Genomic DNA, 16,416 nt, shown 5'->3' with positions numbered 1-16,416 from the left:
GCTCTGCTGCTCTGGTCTGCAGAGGTTACAGGAGCTGTGAATCTGAGATCTGCTACTCTTCCCTTGATTACCGCTGTTGACGCCGCATCGCCCCTAAAAACGTGACAGAGAGAGAGAGAGAGAGAGAGAGAGAGAGAGAGAGACTCAGTCAGTCACATAAACAAGACTGTTACAGAGAACCAAAGAGTCGTTTCAAATTACTGCTGTGAAAGACGCAGGTGGTGAGAGTGACAGAATATGGCAGAGAAGAAGAACAAACCGGAGGAGAAGACGAAGCAGAGGGGTCTTTATCTATTCTAAGCTATGTTTACACAGAGCTCATGGGGTTAAGTCATATTTTTCAAAGTGATGAGAGTATTCCTGAGGAGCGATTATTCGTTTGCATGCTGGTGTGTGTGTGTGTGTGTGTGTGTATGTGTGAGTGAGTGAGTGAATACAAGCTGTACATACAGTAGGAGTGTGTGTGTGGGCGCGCATGTGTCTGGGGGCGGGGGGGATTTTACCTTTTTAAGACTCGTTGTACATGAGATAAACCCCCTGAGGGCTTCCGCACAGGTCAAAGGTGAAGATTTCCTGTATATGCTTCCGTGTTTACTTCCTCTCCCGAGCGCCGCCGCGGCTCCTCTTTCTGTTTTCCGCTGCCGTTGTCCCACGCTGTTTGTTTGTTTGCTGTTGCATGGACGCTTGTCGGACCTCCGCTCCGTAGCAGCATGCTGCAGGTCCCCTTCTTCTCTCCGCTCCTACGTGTTCCTCACCTAAAACAGAGCACTAGTGAGCCAATAGTGTCAAACCAGAACACTAGTGAACCGATGTGAGGGCGTTAGAACACGGCCGGACCAATAGTATTGCACCGGGACATTAGTGGACCAACGGTATTGGACCGCAACCAATGGGAGCACAGATTAACTTAATATTTTGGTTCCTGCTGTGGACAAACTAGAGATGCACTAAATAAACTCTTTCTAAAGAAGTTTCACGGCTGCATTTGTCTTGTTTTGTTGATCTTCCTCTTCTCCTCTTCAGAACACATATTGACGATGTACATACACATGCTCATTCTTATTATATTAATGTTTAATGATTTAGTTATCTGTGTAATAGGGGCACATTCAAATGTTCTTTAACCTGTAAATTGTTCCAGTAAACTATTTTCTCTTCAACTCTCAGTAGGGAAGTTACTTACAAACTGGGTCAAGTTCAACTTTATTTTCAGCTCTCTGTCAGATAAGAGAGCTCAAACGATGGAAATGCAAGTTCATCTGGTTCTGCTTGAGTGTTAGAGACCTTTTTGTTGTTAAATTGAAATATGTTTTGACGCTGAATAGCATTTTAAAAGTGAGGAAGTGCAGATATCTGACAACGACTAAAGAACAAGACCTTCATCTGTCATCAAGAGAACCTTAGAAATCCCAGATGGAGTTTGGCCTCTGCCTGTTGCCATGGTGACAAACGACATGCACACACACGAACAAAGAAAAACAAAGTATAACTCATCTTGCTCTCAGATGTTTGAAGGTTCCAAACCTCAATAGTGGCGCTAGATGGCGCTGTTGCTAAGAAGAAAAGCGTCCAGTCTGCTCACAGTTACAGTAAACAGGATGTAGATGACTATCACACAGATCAATGGGACACACACACACACCAGACAACACAAAAGTCACAAGCAGTGAGCCGACACAATTACAATCTAATATCCGCCATCTTTAAATTGGTCTACAAAATATAATAACAGACAGTCTGACTTACTTGGTTTGGGCTCCTGGTCAGTTGTTATTTCCTGTGACGTGAATTTGTCACTTCAGTCGGTCCTTCACAGGTGCATTTGTCCTTCAATAGTTTCTCATTAAAGTAGAGCATTCCATTCCAAAATCAACACGGAGAGTTTGTGCTGCTTTCGTGGAGGACGAAGACCCTCAGTTGTCCATAAAGTGTTCATGAGTGAAAACATTCAACAGGTGAAGATACACCAGGCAGGAATGATGCCCAAGCACAACAGCGTGACAACAGCACTTTATCAGATTCTTGATTTGAACGTCAGAAACCGTTACACACTTCCTCCGGCTTTTTCGTGTTGACGTGCTATGTTCCGTCAATGCGACCACCGTCCGCAATGGAGAAATTGGCTCCACAAGTTCCACAATAACTTCGCGGGACTCTAAAGCAAAAGCGCAAACTTTTGTTAACAATTTAAATTACTTTTGGAGCTCTTCGTTGAAGCTACGCGCTAACTAGTTTAAGGTGTGGAAACGCTAATCACGTAGCGCAGGTATGCTAGCATGTGTACGGACGGCGCGCGCGCGGTGATTGGCTCGTTCATGTTACGATCTGCGATTGATTGGTGGATTCCGCGCATGCGCCTTTAAAGAAAACAAACCACCGGTAATAATCTGAATCACAAAAATCCAAGACAAATCAGCGTTATTTCAGAATAAGTCGGGACTTAAAAAACGACCAAACAGAGGGAGAATCTTATTTACAACATATTTATATGTGCACAAAATACAACAAGATAAAGTGCAAAATGTCAAATATGAAAAAATACACATCAAAGGTAAAGACACAGATTTGTTTCACATTAAAGTAATAAACATTTACTCATTGGTTTCACTAACAGTGTCATATTCAATATGCTTTTGCAATGTTTAAATACATATCAGGAGATATGGTTTATATCTGTCTCACTATACCAGCAATCATAATTTAAGGTCATAATAATAATAATAATAATCTTCTTTACTTTCAGTTGTAAAAACAGTGAGAGTGTTTCTTGCATCAGTGGACAGTGAAGATAAAACAGTGAGATGATTCAGGAAGTCGTGTGTAACCATGACTCAGCATCTTTGCAAGTGTCACATCCTCAGTCCCTTTCGGAGGCACACACACGCGCACAGACACGCTCTCTCTCCCACACACACACACACACACGCGCACACTGCACATCCATATTTCATCTTTATAGTAATCCATATTAATACAGTGCTGATAGTACTTCAGTCAGTCTGGAGTATTTACAGTGGTTTAGCACCGTGCTGCCTGTACTTGCAAAAATTCTTCCTGTTCTGCAGATGAGAGGAAGGAAAAAGTGTCACAGCTTCTCCAGGTTTTTCCCTTCTCTTCCTCCTCCTCCTCATTCTTCCTCTCCTTCCCTCTGTCACACTCTTCCTCCTGTCACAGCTCAGTCCCGTCTTTCCACGAATCAACATGTCGAGTCTGACTAAGTCCCCTTCTTCGACTCCCACTCCTGAAAACCAAAGTGACAAAGTTATCAGTTATCAGATCTCGCTCTCTCTCTCTATCTCTCTCCCCCCCCTCTCTCACACACACACACTTGCCTTTGCCTTCTGCATGACGGTGCCGCGTGAGGAGGCACCAAGCGAAGGGGGCCGTTTACGGAGCTCAGACGCTGAATTGACGGCCGCAGTGTCACTGTAAACCTTCTCCACCTTCCTGCCCTGTGCCGCCTGCACATACACACACAAACACACACACACACACACGTTAGATGTAATCGATTGCGTCACGCTGCAGATCAGTGATGACAACAGACTGAGACACTTCGTAACAGTAGATACACAGCTTGATTATGGACACTGCAGGTGGTTTTCAGTCACAAACTCAATAAGATGATGATGATGATATTCAGTGTAAGTGAGAGCAGCAATGATTTACTCTCACTCATTCATAACTTATGGCTCTAATGGCGAGAGGAGGGCTGAGCAGCTGTGACCTCGGCTGACCTTGGTACTGATCTTGGTGTCGGCGTTTGGGATCAGCGCTCCTATGGCCAGAGACTTCTTCAGGTTCTCTTTGACCTCTGTCAGTCTGAGCTCCAGCTCCACCCGCTCCTCCTCCTTCTGTTTACACAGGGGCTCCAGCACGGCCAGCCGCTCCTCCAGACCTTGACCTGCACGCACGCACACACACACACACACACACACACACACACACACACACACACACACACACACACACACACACACACACACACACACACACACACACACACACACACACACACACACACACACACACACACACACACACACACACACACACACACACACACACACACACACACACACGCATACAGAGTTAACGCCATGAAGCTGAAGTTCAAAAAGCGGTGTATGTTTTTCTTCTCCGACCTGTGCTGCTCTTCATCCCCTCTTTGATCTCCTTCTTCTCCCGGCGGAGGGAGATCAGTGTGTTTCTGAGCTCCCCCTTCTGCTTCTCCAGCTCCTCCTTCTGTCTCAGAAAGCGCCGGGCGTCCTCCTCTGCGCGAGTCTTCCCATACCGCCCGTACTGGTTCACATCTGGAAGCAGACAGAGCAGGATGAGGGTCACTCGCCTAATGAAGGAGAGTAAGTTTTGGATCATCACGGCGGAGAGAGGAGACTCACTGGAGGCGTGTCTCTTCACGGCAGCCTGCTGCTCCGTTTTATCCGAGTCCCTGCTGGAGAAGGAGGCGTGACGTCTCACCTGACCTCCTCTGCTCTCTACTTCCCCCTCCTGCAGGACAACAAAACAAAAAAATGTTCACAATTTAGAGGGTGTGTGTGTTTCTGTTGAGACTAAAGAGACAGAAACAGGACAGAGAAGAGTGAAGCCAGATGTTTCCTCACCATTACACTTTCGTAGACCTCATCATATGTTCTGGAGTCTGTTGAGGTGCTGCTGGAGGACGTGGCTGTGGTTGTGGCCCACCTGAGAGGGAGAGACACAGAGGAGACGGTGAGAAGTGCGGTCAGATGACGGTCTGTGATTAACAACGAAGACGAGCCACTGACAGGAAGGAGTTCCTGGCAGCGTGCTGGATGTCGGTGAGTGTGTCCACGTCGATGTAGTCGTAGTGAAGTTCCTCAGGGAGCGTAGCACTGCCCGTCTCTGCCAGCAACACACCCAGCCAGCGACCCAGATCCTCTGAGCAGCTGGCCTAACACACACACACACACACACACGAACATGCACACACAGTTTAGCTCATAGCAAAGCCATGAATGCTGTAAACTCTGCCACTTAAGCTCGGCTGACTCAGCTGTTTCACCTCCAGGGCTGCCAGTTCGTTGCCTCCTTGCAGGATGCAGAAGGAGAAGGGATGCTTGGCTCCGTGGCTCCCTGGCATCACTTCAGCGCCCTTCAGGGGAACCACGACGACCGGCGGCCGCTGGTCCCCGGGGTCCTTCTGCAGGTGCAGGCCCCCAGCTTTAACCACACACCAGCGCTCCTTCCAAGAGCCACTCAGACACACACCGAGGTAGCCTGTGGAGAGGAAGAGGAAGAGTATGATGAGGAGGAGACGACGAGACACATACACACACAAGTTTAGAGTCTTAGGTTGGTTCTAATTCCCCCAATCAGCGAATGAATCAAAGTTTTCGCGACATGTCCTCACCGCAGCGTGGGTTGTCGTGGTGACCCGAAGCAGAGGGAGGGTCTCCAGGTAAGGGGGGTTTCCTTTTGGAGAAGCTGATGATGCGATTGATTTTCTTCCCCGCCACTCGACTCATGGTCCCTGTCAGCTCAGAGAAGGCGCCGCGCTTCCCCCTGCCTTAAAACAAACGCACCCGCTCAGACTGCTGGTACTGATAATGGGGTCAAGGAGCAGCTCAGGGTCAGCGAGGCAAACCAGGAAATACACACACATACATACACACACACACACACACACACACACACACACACACACACACACACAAGACGTCAAGTATCACAAAATGAGAATAAAAACACACTGGAGTTTGTTTTCAGCGTTTGAGTTTAGCGGCGTTGTGTGTGTTCCAGGTGCTGCGGCGCTCAGCACGGCCTACTTCCTCTGATGTCAGAGGGGGACAATCACAGGAAGAGGACAGGAAGGATGTCATATCTGCTCGCGCCTCACTTCCTGTCTTTCCCACTCTCTCATGTCTCTTTAAATTCAGAGCCCCTCAGTCAACAAACAGCTCGTAGCTCTGAAACAACACTGTGTGTGTGTGTGTGTGTGTGTGTGTGTGTGTGTGGACGCCGTCGTGAGGGCTGATTGAGGGTCCATCCATCAGTGTGTGTTCTGCCTCTTCCGTGTTCATAAATCATATCTATTTATTTCCAGATGAGTTGGATTATGTCATGTTGAATCGGCAAATGTGTGACTCGAGTCGTAGTCTTCATCACACACACACACACTCATACACACTCATACACACTCACAAATCTTGCAGCTTTAAACCTACTCAGTGAGTCTGTGGTGTCCCGTCCAGGTCCCTGGGCTGTGGACAGACCGTCTCCCATTGGTCCACTGTCTGAGTCTGACACCTGCCTGTCAGCCTGCAGCACCTGCAGTGAGGGAGAGGAGAGGAGAGGAGAGGAGAGGAGAGGAGACGAGAGGAGAGGAGAGGAGAGGAGAGGAGAGGAGAGGAGAGGAGAGGAGAGGAGAGGAGAGGAGAAGAGAGGAGAGGAGAGGAGAGGAGAGGAAACGAGAGGAGAGGAGAGGAGAGGAGAGGAGAGGAGACGAGAGAAGAGGAGAGGAGAGGAGAGGAGACGAGAGGAGAGGAGAGGAGAGGAGAGGAGAGGAGAGGAGACGAGACGAGAGGAGAGGAGAGGAAACGAGACGAGAGGAGAGGAGAGGAGAGGAGACGAGAGAAGAGGAGGAAACATTAAAGGCACTCTTGAACATAAAGCCATTTGTTCCGTCTTTTAAAAGAGCAAAATCATGTCAACGGAAAAAAACACAGTAACTTACTTTAATTCTTTATGTTTTATTAACTGTGTTTCAGATGTCAGAGTCATGTTAGCATCAGGCTGAAACTGAGCAGCAATAAAGGATTTCAGGGTCTAACTAACACACACGCACGCACGCACGCACGCACACACACACACACACACACACACACACACACACACACACACACACACACACACACACACACACACACACACACACACACACACACACACACACACCTTGTCGAGCTCCAGCTTCCTCTGTATGATGGGAGACGTGGAACCTTCCACTCCCTCTGTGTTGTTGCACTGGCTGCCCACATCTTGGACCACCTGGACACACACACACACACACACACACACACACACACACACACACACACACACACACACACACACACAAAAAGACAACACACACAAAGTGAGCGTCACAAAGACAGACTAAAGTACAGATTAAACAACTCTAAAGATGATAAAGGTTGAGAGTTTCACAGTGAGGTATGTCTGAACTTTAAATGATTAATGCATTCATAGAACAAAGTTTCCTGTTAAAGCATTAATAATGTAAAAAACCCCAAACTAGAGTCACGATTATTCGAACTGACATGGTGGAACATTTTTTTCATGTTTTCACTCCTTCTGCCCCTCTGTAATGTAGAGGAGCTGCACATCAGTCCCTCACAGCATTAGGTCCCTCTAGTTTGCCCTCATCCCAGCACCTTGAGCCATCTCTGCGCCTGCTCTTTGCTCTGCACAGCCAGGACCAGAGCTTCACCTCCGGGCAGAGAGAAGCGCAGCTCGTGCCTCTTCTTCCGTCCCTCCTTTGGCACGTAGATGACGTTACACAGGTTCAGCGGGAGCTCGGTGTGCGGACTGCTGTCTTTGATGGTCTTATAACACTGCAGGGGGACAGAGGGGGGGGACAGAGGGGAGGACAGGGGGAGGACAGAGGGGGGGGGGCAGAGGGGAGGACAGAGGGGAGGACAGGGGGGAGGACAGAGGGTAGGACAGGGGGGAGGACAGAGGGGAGGACAGAGGGGAGGACAGTATAAATCCTGTGTTGACTGATAAGTTCTAAGGTTGACTGATCTAAAGCCTGACATGTGACCCTTATTGGAGCTGGAGAGATGGAGACAAGATGGAGACAAGATGGAGGGTCTGTTGTACAAGAGAAGAGGACACCGGCGCACAGATCACTTGTCACCGTGTCTCATATCTCTGGCTGTGGCTTTGAACTAGCAGATGTGCAAACTCAGAGCTGGAACCAATTTGGCCTCACAAGAGAGAGGACTTCAACCAAACTGATAAAGTCTGTCTGACATTGTTGGCAGATGTGTGTGTGTGGAGTTAGTGGAGCGTTCCGCACGAGGCTCTGAACTTTCCAATCCACCTCCTTCCAAACGTACCTGCAGCTTGTTGTCACGGACGACCACCAGCTGTTTGGCCCACTGGCCGAAGCGTTTCTTGCGTAGCAGGAAGGCGCAGATGCGGCAGTCTCGCACCGGACCGTCCGAGCTGTCCTCTGCTGTCCACCTCTGACCCTGCTGGCTCCGCCCCTTCGCCTCCTCGTCCTCCTCCTCGTACGACTCGTAGGAGCTGCTCAAGGCGTCTGAGTCGTTGTCTGGGCAACGGAAATAGACAGATTTAATGTTATGCAGACGACTTCATGCTTTTAGTCCACATATTTTAAGACGGTCGGTATGAATCAGGGTGAGACAGCGAAGACTTACAGGAGTTTTTGGGAGGTCCGTTGATCCTGGTGATCGGGTAGTTATTGTCTGCGTCTTCATAGTAGGCGTCCTCCACTGAGTTACAGGAGCCTAGGAGAGCAGGAGAGGAGAGAAGACAAGGAAGAAGGAGGAATTTGAGCCTCTACTAAATGCTAACCCGCGGACTTCAAACAATTGAAGTGTGTGTGTGTGTGTGTAGCACTGACTGATAGTGGCGGTGAAGTACTGAGGGGTGGATCCCGGATCGAGAGGGACAGCCTCTTCATAGTAGTCGTCAGGAAGGGGCGTGGTTGGCACGGGAGGGGGCGTGTCTGTGGGTGTCTGGGAAAGACCAAATGCAAGAAGAGATGTCAAGACATGAGGACACGGTGGACAGACAGGTAGGGAAAGTTAGGGACAGGTAGGGACGTACAGATTTATTAGCATTGGTCTTCTCCTCCTCTTCCTTGTGCTCTTTCTGCTCCACAGGAGACACACTGAGCATGTGCAGGTCGCAGTCTGGAGAGACAAAACAGGGGCAAAGGTCGTCAAATCAAGGGCGCCGACCGGTGACCATTTCAGGTTCTATTATCGATATCGTGACCCGTACAAAAGCATCACACAGTCACCGTCAAGCCTGAGTCCGACTCCGGCTACTCACCGAAATCCTCAAACAGAGACTCCACGAAGCTGGTGCCGTTGCCATAGAGACAGCTGTTCATGTAGATGTCTGATCCGTTGACTGTGGACATTAAGAATCAGTGAGACAGAGACGAGAAATACTTTGTACAGTTTACTGAGTCTCAACCATGGATTTGTCTGAACACACTGATGCTTTAATTCTTCCTCAAACAACAGACAGGACTGGATTGTGGACTTTGTGGACTTATAAGGTTTTGGCAGTTCGCCTTCATGCTGCGAGTACACACACACACAGACACGCACACGCACGCACGCCTCAGCAGTCTGAGCCGCCACTTCTCCTTCACTCGACCTCCTCTGCTTATCCTCTTTATCCTCTTACATCAATCCTTACATCCTCTCCTGCTGCAGATCCTCTCAGACAAACAAAGGCTGGACTGTGACGCATCTCCAGGTGGAATTCTGTCGCAACTTCACCACTGTTTCTAATCGAATCAGCTTGGGTTAAGGCTCGGCCCCGGCGGAGGAGGCAAATAAAGACGCTCTGTCTGTCTTAGAAAATATCAGAATTAGCTTCGGCCAATTCCTCAACTTCTCATTTCTGCGTCTTAACTGCTTGCGAGTGTGTGAAACTAAACTTCAATGTGAATCTGGGTGCATTAAAACAGCAGCGGCAGCGAATGATGTGGATAAATAAAAGCAGAATCACTTCCATTTAGAGTTTCTGCACCATTTACTTTCTTCAGTTTACATTTCTCTGTGTGGACTTAGATTTATGTCGTTGTTGTTGTTAAGAAGCATACATTTTGTGTCAAAACAGTACTTTGGGATTAATCACATGGAATAACAATAAAAGAGTTACTTGAGGCGCGACGTAACCGTATAAAGAGACGTGGAATGAAATGGAAACACGGGCTCTTATTGTTATTACTGCTATATTCTTTGTTTTCTGTGCACGCTTGCTTCTCTCTTTGTTCTCTACCTGCCGGCTGCAGCGTGTCCAGGATGTTGCGTACAGAGGCCATCTTGTCTGAGGTGGCGACGCTGACCGTCTCCTGGTCCAACATCTTCAGCAGGGCGCCCAACTCGCCCACCAGACGCTCCATCACCACTGAGAGAGAGACACACACACACACACACACACACACACACACAAATAAGAAACATTTACACATAGGATAACAACAAACACACAAGTCAATCATCAACGCAGTTGAGATAGATCGTCATGGTGACAGAGGCAGCAAATGTGTTACAGGAGATGAAATGTGAAAGGTCCAGAGTGTGTGTGTGTGTGTGTGTCCATAAAAGGTGTGTAGGAGAATAAAACACTTTTAACGCAGGGCAGATGCTTATCTTATGACACACGCACACACTCACACACACATCATATACAGTCAACATCCCTTTGCAAGCACAAAGCAATACACACACACACACACGGACACAGTCAAACACGGGCACAGACATGTCGAAGAACGCTGCCAGGTTGGAACTCTGCTTACCGCCTGTCGCAACAGCTGAGAGGGGAGGTGTATGTGTGTGTGTGTGTGTGTGTGTGTGTGTGTGTGTGTATCTCTCTCTCCACTCTCTGTTCTCTCGTTCTCTCGTTCTCCCTGGGCCGTTGCCGATCACAACTGTACCTCTAGTTTGAACATCACATACTGACATGTCCCAGCACGGATGTCGTGTGTGTGTGCGTGTGTTTGGATGACCTTGACACCGTTCCGAACCCTCTGACACACTCTTACATCCTGCTTGACTCAGAGCCGACAAAGTGAGGCAGGGCAGCGAGCGAAAGAGGAGGAGGAGGAGGAGGAGGAGGAGGAGGAGGAGGAGGAGGAGGAAGAGGGCAGGATGCTTCCTTCCCTAAAGGAAACAGAGCCTGAGAGGACAATCTGAGAGGGACACTGTGCTGGAATCACCCATTCAGGTCTTCGCCCATTCATGACTTGAAGATGCGGGCATGGGCTTGATTCTTGAGGAAGAGGAGGAGATTGTGGTTTGGGTGGTGGCGTGTAGATGTGATATGAGGCAGATTTGGGTCATGAATCAAACAGTGAGCCTGCTCTTCATTTGATAATCAATCATAAGCAGAATAAATCTCTATTTAAAGGAGGAATCTGTGTGTTGAACAGTGTCTTTGGCTCACATGGTGTTAATTTGCGTTTCAGTGTAAAGTCTCAGAGTCCTGTATGTTTCACGTGCTGCTTCAGAGACTCTCTCACGCGGCCAAGAACAATATCTTGGGAGGGAAACATTGAATCTTTGTGATTTTTGGCATTTAAAATGGTCCGAGTTAAAGGGTCAGTTCACTCAAAAGTTCACTCGGTCAGAGGACGACCATAAAGTTTGTGAATATTGCTGCCAAAAAATGAGCAAAGTACAAGTTTAAGCTATACTGAAAAGAATGAAGTTTAAGTGATGGGTTGGGACACACACACGCACACACACACACACACACACACACACACACACACACACACACACACGGAGGAAGGAGAGAGTGAGAGAAACTCCTGCTCCCATGGCGTCTTTTCCGCCCTCCTTCCATCTGACAATACTCTATTGTCTCCACAAGGGCCAAAATTAGACGACCACAATGCTCTGCAAGACCAGAGCAAACAATGCAATGTCACAAACTCAAACGAAAAACACAACAGGAATTCAAAACACACACACACACACACACACACACACTAACAGAGTTTTATACACACACACACACACACACAGTCTGAGAGGGGTGTGGTGGTGCACAGCTGCATCATTCTGGGGCCATGGGCATTCAGGGATAAAAGACATCGCCAGCAGCTCTCTCTCTCTCTCTCTCTCTCTCTCTCTCTCTTTTTCTCTGGGAGTGTGTGTGTATGTGTGTGTTCGCCCCCTCTCCGCCAGCAGCTGTGGTTTCCTGTCTTAGCTGTCGACAGAAGCCTCTCCACTCCTTCCTGATCTTGACCTTCCTACGTTGTAGTGCGAGCCTTCACCTCTCCTCAATCCCTCTTCTTGTTTTGAATTGCGGTCCGCCTCTATTCACACTATTGCTTTTTTATAGGTGCAGTTCTTGTTTTCTATGTATTTGTTTTGCTCTTTCACCGTTTTTCTTTCCTCCCCTCTCATGTATTGTCTCTCTCTCTCTCTCTCTCTCTCTCTCTCTCTCTCTCTCTCTCTCTTTTATCCCCCCCTTCTCTCTCCTGGGGGTTCAGAGTTTGAGAATCAGCTGTTGTGGAGGCCTGTGGTTGGTCTCACCCCACAGAGGGATCTTTGTAACTCTTATCACACACACACACACACACACACACACACACACGCACACACATGCCAATTTTAATTTTTCTCCTGCGAACACACACACATTGTAGCCGTCTCTCTGACCCACATATATAACCCTGCACAGAGCAGACGCTAGGTCACAATGGTGTGTGTGTGTGTGTGTGTGTGTGTGTGTGTGTGTGTGTGTGTGTGTGTGTGTGTGTGTGTGTGTGTGTGTGTGTGTGTGTGTGTGTGTGTGTGTGTGTGTGTGTGTGCGTGTGTGTTCTGGAAAGGGTCAGTCATGAGACCCGGACCATGCGACTTCCATTTCAACTGATTGACTGTGTTTGGTTGCAGCTCCAGAAACAAAGCGACGTCCTGACTGCTGCTCGTCACGCCGCATAAACGCTCTGGCAGGAAAGACGCTCCTCTACCTCTAACCTGCGGCCGTCACTCCCATCCATTACACGTCCGACCGATCAATCATCTCACTCCCCGCTCTGCCTCTCCCTCTTATGTCATTTCTTCACACGCCTGCTTGTTGTTTGTGTCAGTGATGTCGCCCAGGAGGCTGGATTATGACATTCCGTGTGATATGATCCAAACAAGAGCGTTTCAAGCCTCCGAGTCCCCCGGCGGCTCCAGTTCCCCACACTCACCCTCAACCGCTCCTCTCCCTCCCTCCTTCCTCTCCCTTTAACTTCTCTCCCTCACTTACTCCCCTTCCCGCCTCCCTCCTTCCTCACACAGCCGCCTTCTTCAGGCCCGAGGTCAGAGTTCAAGTCCTGCAGACTCCCTCGCAGACAAAAGTCCGCTTCAGAGACCCATCGAGCTGCAATTCATATTTCTTCGACAACAGTGGATGGTGTCACGGCGCCCGGGGTTCACATTCAGGCGCTGGTTTATAATTCAAACGCTTTCAAAAAAAAATTCCCCTCTGAAACCAAAGTGCTAATTAAAAGGGAAACAGCTGGATGAGGCTTTTCCACATTCCTTTATTATCTTATCACTTTCCTCAGATAGCAAATGGCGATGAGACACAGGAAGCAGAGGAGGATGACACTCTGCCGCTGCATGAGCTGAACTTCACAACACACTGTGGGGGTTGTGTTGTGTTGTGTTGTGTTGTGTTGTGAGGCTGCAGGTTCCGTGCCTCTGACGCTCTTATGCTCTTATCCAGATTGCATCGCAGATTTGTTATTCAGCTCAACAACGCAACAGTTTTGGGACATGCTGGTGCGGGAATTCCTGGGTCAGATAAAGATGAAGAAGCCCCTTTCTCCTCTGATTAAAGGGCGATTTCGTGTCTAAATTCCAGCAGCTTTAGACGTTGTTAGACCGGCACAAACACATGCACGGGATGAAGAAAATGGAGGAAGAAAGCGTGAAATTGTTGAAGCAGAAGTCATATGATGGTGTCATTTCTGCCGTCTCCCTCTCTCTCTCTCTCATTCACACACACACACACACACACACACTGGCTGCACGATCCAACACTGTTATTGTAGAGGCTGTTACCCCCCCTGACAGTGTATCCTGGGTGTGATAAACTAAACAAGTCCATTTGTCATCAACCCATCAGTCAAACTGCGATCCAGTGTTTTTCCTGTCGACTCACCGGCTTCACGCTATCTTACAGTGGCAGCCTGACGACCCGCACACGGGCCACATGTGCGGGCCTGCTGCTCTGGATATCACCGCCACACAATGATTCATATCTGCTTTGTGGTCCTACAGGTACTCAGCCTCTCTTACAGGCCCTTTGAGATACATGAAAGCTAAAACAACAAGTAGAGTCTGAAGCTTCCAACTCTAAAAGGGGGGGAAACTGTCTGTGTGTGTGTGGGCGTGTGGGCGTGTGGGTGGGTGTGTTGCACTGGGAAAGAATGAGGGAAGGGGAAACGTATGGAAATGTAAACGAACCGTGGTCGAGGTCAAGGCTTGTGACAATGGTTACACAAAGAGAACTAGTGTGTACGTTTGTGCAGCAGTATGAGTCTACATCACCCAAACGCATGTAGATTAACATAAGAATGACCGAACCTACTGTTAATACATGAAACCATAGATAGACCATACATGCAGAAGAAGTATGCTAACATTTCTATCATTTTGGCATGAAATATTGATTAAACAGGCATTTATTGATGATGATGGTGAGATATGATGGGAAACCCTACCTCCCTAGTTGACAGGTAAGTTGGCACCATTTTTAAACTCTGAAAATTTAAAGAAATCCCTTTTTTTTTTACCCTAATTTTAAGCGTTTTGTGCTCTATCACCGCATCTGTTGTATTTTTGATGAATAAAAGACGACAGAGTGATTAACTGAAATTCATTGGAGATTAATTAGTCTCTTTAAATCACAATATTCCGGGAAACAACAAGGTTTCTAATATATATTTGACTATAGAGGCCAAACAAAGTGCGACTGTACTGGGTGTTTCACTAATGGTTTCTAAATTCTCATGAGCTGCTCACAGTGGTCATTCTTCTGATTTCCTTGAGTGTAGCAGCTTTGTCACATAGCCTCCTGCTTCATCACCTGGTGTCACACAGGATGAAGGCCCCCCCTGAGGCTCCTGTGCCCGGGGGGCGGGGGGAGCGGCTGAGACAGAGCCGCCATTCAGGCTCCTCGCTGCGCCTGCTGCACTTCCAGCAGCGCCGCTTCCAACGGGGCAGCACGCTGTTGGTATCGGATTGCATCACTCTACCTGAGGATACCTCCCCTCCATTCATACACACGCTCACACACTTACACACACACGGCCCCAGCCAGCCAACCGGCGGTGCGCGTGTGTATGACATCACTCTCCCGTTACTCTCACAGGTTTCCCCGGAGCGACGCGGACGGAACCGAACGCCGCCGGATCATCCAGCGCTCTGAGGGGAAAACGTTTAAAAGCTTCTTCTGGTTATTTTTACGCGATTTACTCGAAGTAATAATCGACTATACTCATGTTTCCTCCGGTTTTGAGTTATTTCTTTGTTTTTGCGTTTAAAAAAACTCTTACAGAAGCTCCGTATTCTTTGTTTTGTTGCGTCTTCAAATGCTTAAACACACAGTATGCTTCAATAAACAACTTAGTTGTGATGAAATAAGAGGAAAAGACGGACTTTGACTCACCGCTTTGTCGTTTGGGCTCCATGCCGCCTGTTGCTCCACAAACTGTCCGCTTCCTGTAACCTTCCCCGGCTTGTCTCATGCAAAAGTTGAGGCGTGTTTCCTCCGCACACTCAGCGAGCCGCGCCGCTCTGCTTAGCCGCCGAGTGACTCACTGCGGCCGCTTACGCTTCGCCGTGTGCCCCGGTAGACGCCGGAGCTTGATCCAGGACTGGGCTGGGTCCTAGCGCCCGCCTGTATAAAGCTCATGTTTGGTTTACCACATATTTTCTTGTCGTTGTGTGTGTGTGAGGGCTCACAGTGGAGCCAGAATTCCACTTGAGGATATTTAGTCGCAGAGAATCCCTTATGGAAATAGAAATATATATATACAAGTTGTTTATTTAGTGTTGAAACTGTCCAACAGAAGCCAGTGGATATACAAGTCAGGTTGGAATGTTTCCATGACCCATATTCCCCCTATGACATTCCTTCCTAGTTATCAACTCAAAAAATGCAGTTGAGCAAACAGTCTGGTTACCATCATATTAAGACTTATTGTACACAAAACCATGAATCTATTGCCGTACAAGAGTAAAATCCGTCCACTCCCCACCGCCTGTCCAGGTCCAGGTTGTGTAGGAAGCATGTCCGGCTCTCCCTGAGGGGAATCCCAAGACTTTTTCCAGCAGCATAATCTGGGTCACCACTGTGGTCTCCTTCCAGTTCCAACCAAACATTCTAAACCTGAAATATTTACAAACCTCCAGCATCACAAACAAAAGTGTTGAAACACCTATAAAGTGGTTGTGACGTCATCATTTATTCAGCAGTTGTGTAAGTGAGTGCAGACAGAGGATTGCATATGAAAAGATGCCAGTAGGTTTCAAAAAAATGAAGAAAAATTATGATAGTCGACTTTTGCTGTACACACACAGATATCCACACACACACACACACTCAGTGGTTTATGTTTTAAGTCCCTGCATCACAGATCAAAATGGTTCCAAAACA

At 48.1% G+C, this 16,416-nt stretch overlaps 1 protein-coding gene and 1 long non-coding RNA gene across 2 annotated transcripts; both read right to left on the bottom strand.

Moving 5' to 3' along the window:
- Positions 1-4: 4 nt before the first annotated feature.
- LOC143009352 (uncharacterized) lies at positions 5-2,285 on the bottom strand. Its single transcript, XR_012964684.1, has 3 exons — positions 1,747-2,285; positions 504-740; positions 5-93 (listed from the first exon to the last, which is right to left on the bottom strand). It is a non-coding gene; the product is annotated as an uncharacterized LOC143009352 (long non-coding RNA).
- A 595-nt stretch (positions 2,286-2,880) lies between these two features.
- LOC143009327 (actin filament-associated protein 1-like 1) lies at positions 2,881-15,594 on the bottom strand. The gene is made up of 19 exons (XM_076161422.1): positions 15,427-15,594; positions 10,030-10,158; positions 9,067-9,147; positions 8,839-8,924; positions 8,633-8,747; positions 8,427-8,516; positions 8,103-8,317; positions 7,416-7,595; positions 6,937-7,029; positions 6,207-6,309; positions 5,393-5,548; positions 5,045-5,259; positions 4,788-4,933; positions 4,623-4,704; positions 4,401-4,509; positions 4,146-4,313; positions 3,738-3,904; positions 3,333-3,461; positions 2,881-3,241 (listed from the first exon to the last, which is right to left on the bottom strand). Exons 1-19 carry the CDS (start codon positions 15,503-15,505, stop codon positions 3,215-3,217), a joined length of 2,370 nt encoding a protein of 789 aa, XP_076017537.1. The 5' UTR covers positions 15,506-15,594; the 3' UTR covers positions 2,881-3,214.
- Positions 15,595-16,416: the final 822 nt, after the last annotated feature.

The sequence above is a fragment of the Genypterus blacodes genome, unplaced genomic scaffold, assembly GCF_046128005.1.
Source record: "Genypterus blacodes isolate CSIRO-AG114 ecotype Tasmania unplaced genomic scaffold, CSIRO-AGI_Gbla_v1 ptg000111l_1, whole genome shotgun sequence".
Classification (NCBI taxonomy): Eukaryota; Metazoa; Chordata; class Actinopteri; order Ophidiiformes; family Ophidiidae; genus Genypterus; species Genypterus blacodes.
This window is presented reverse-complemented; position numbering and strand designations above follow the sequence as displayed.

What these genes read in the sequence shown, in the direction of transcription:
- LOC143009327 (XM_076161422.1), bottom strand. Translation starts at nt 15,505, where the DNA reads ATGAGACAAGCCGGGGAAGGTTACAGGAAGCGGACAGTTTGTGGAGCA. An exon ending in TCCGTGACAACAAGCTGCAG is followed by an intron (nt 7,596 to 8,102) that starts GTACGTTTGGAA and finishes GTCCCCCTGCAG; the next exon opens with TGTTATAAGACCATCAAAGA. An exon ending in AGGCGCAGAGATGGCTCAAG is followed by an intron (nt 7,030 to 7,415) that starts GTGCTGGGATGA and finishes GTGTGTGTCCAG; the next exon opens with GTGGTCCAAGATGTGGGCAG.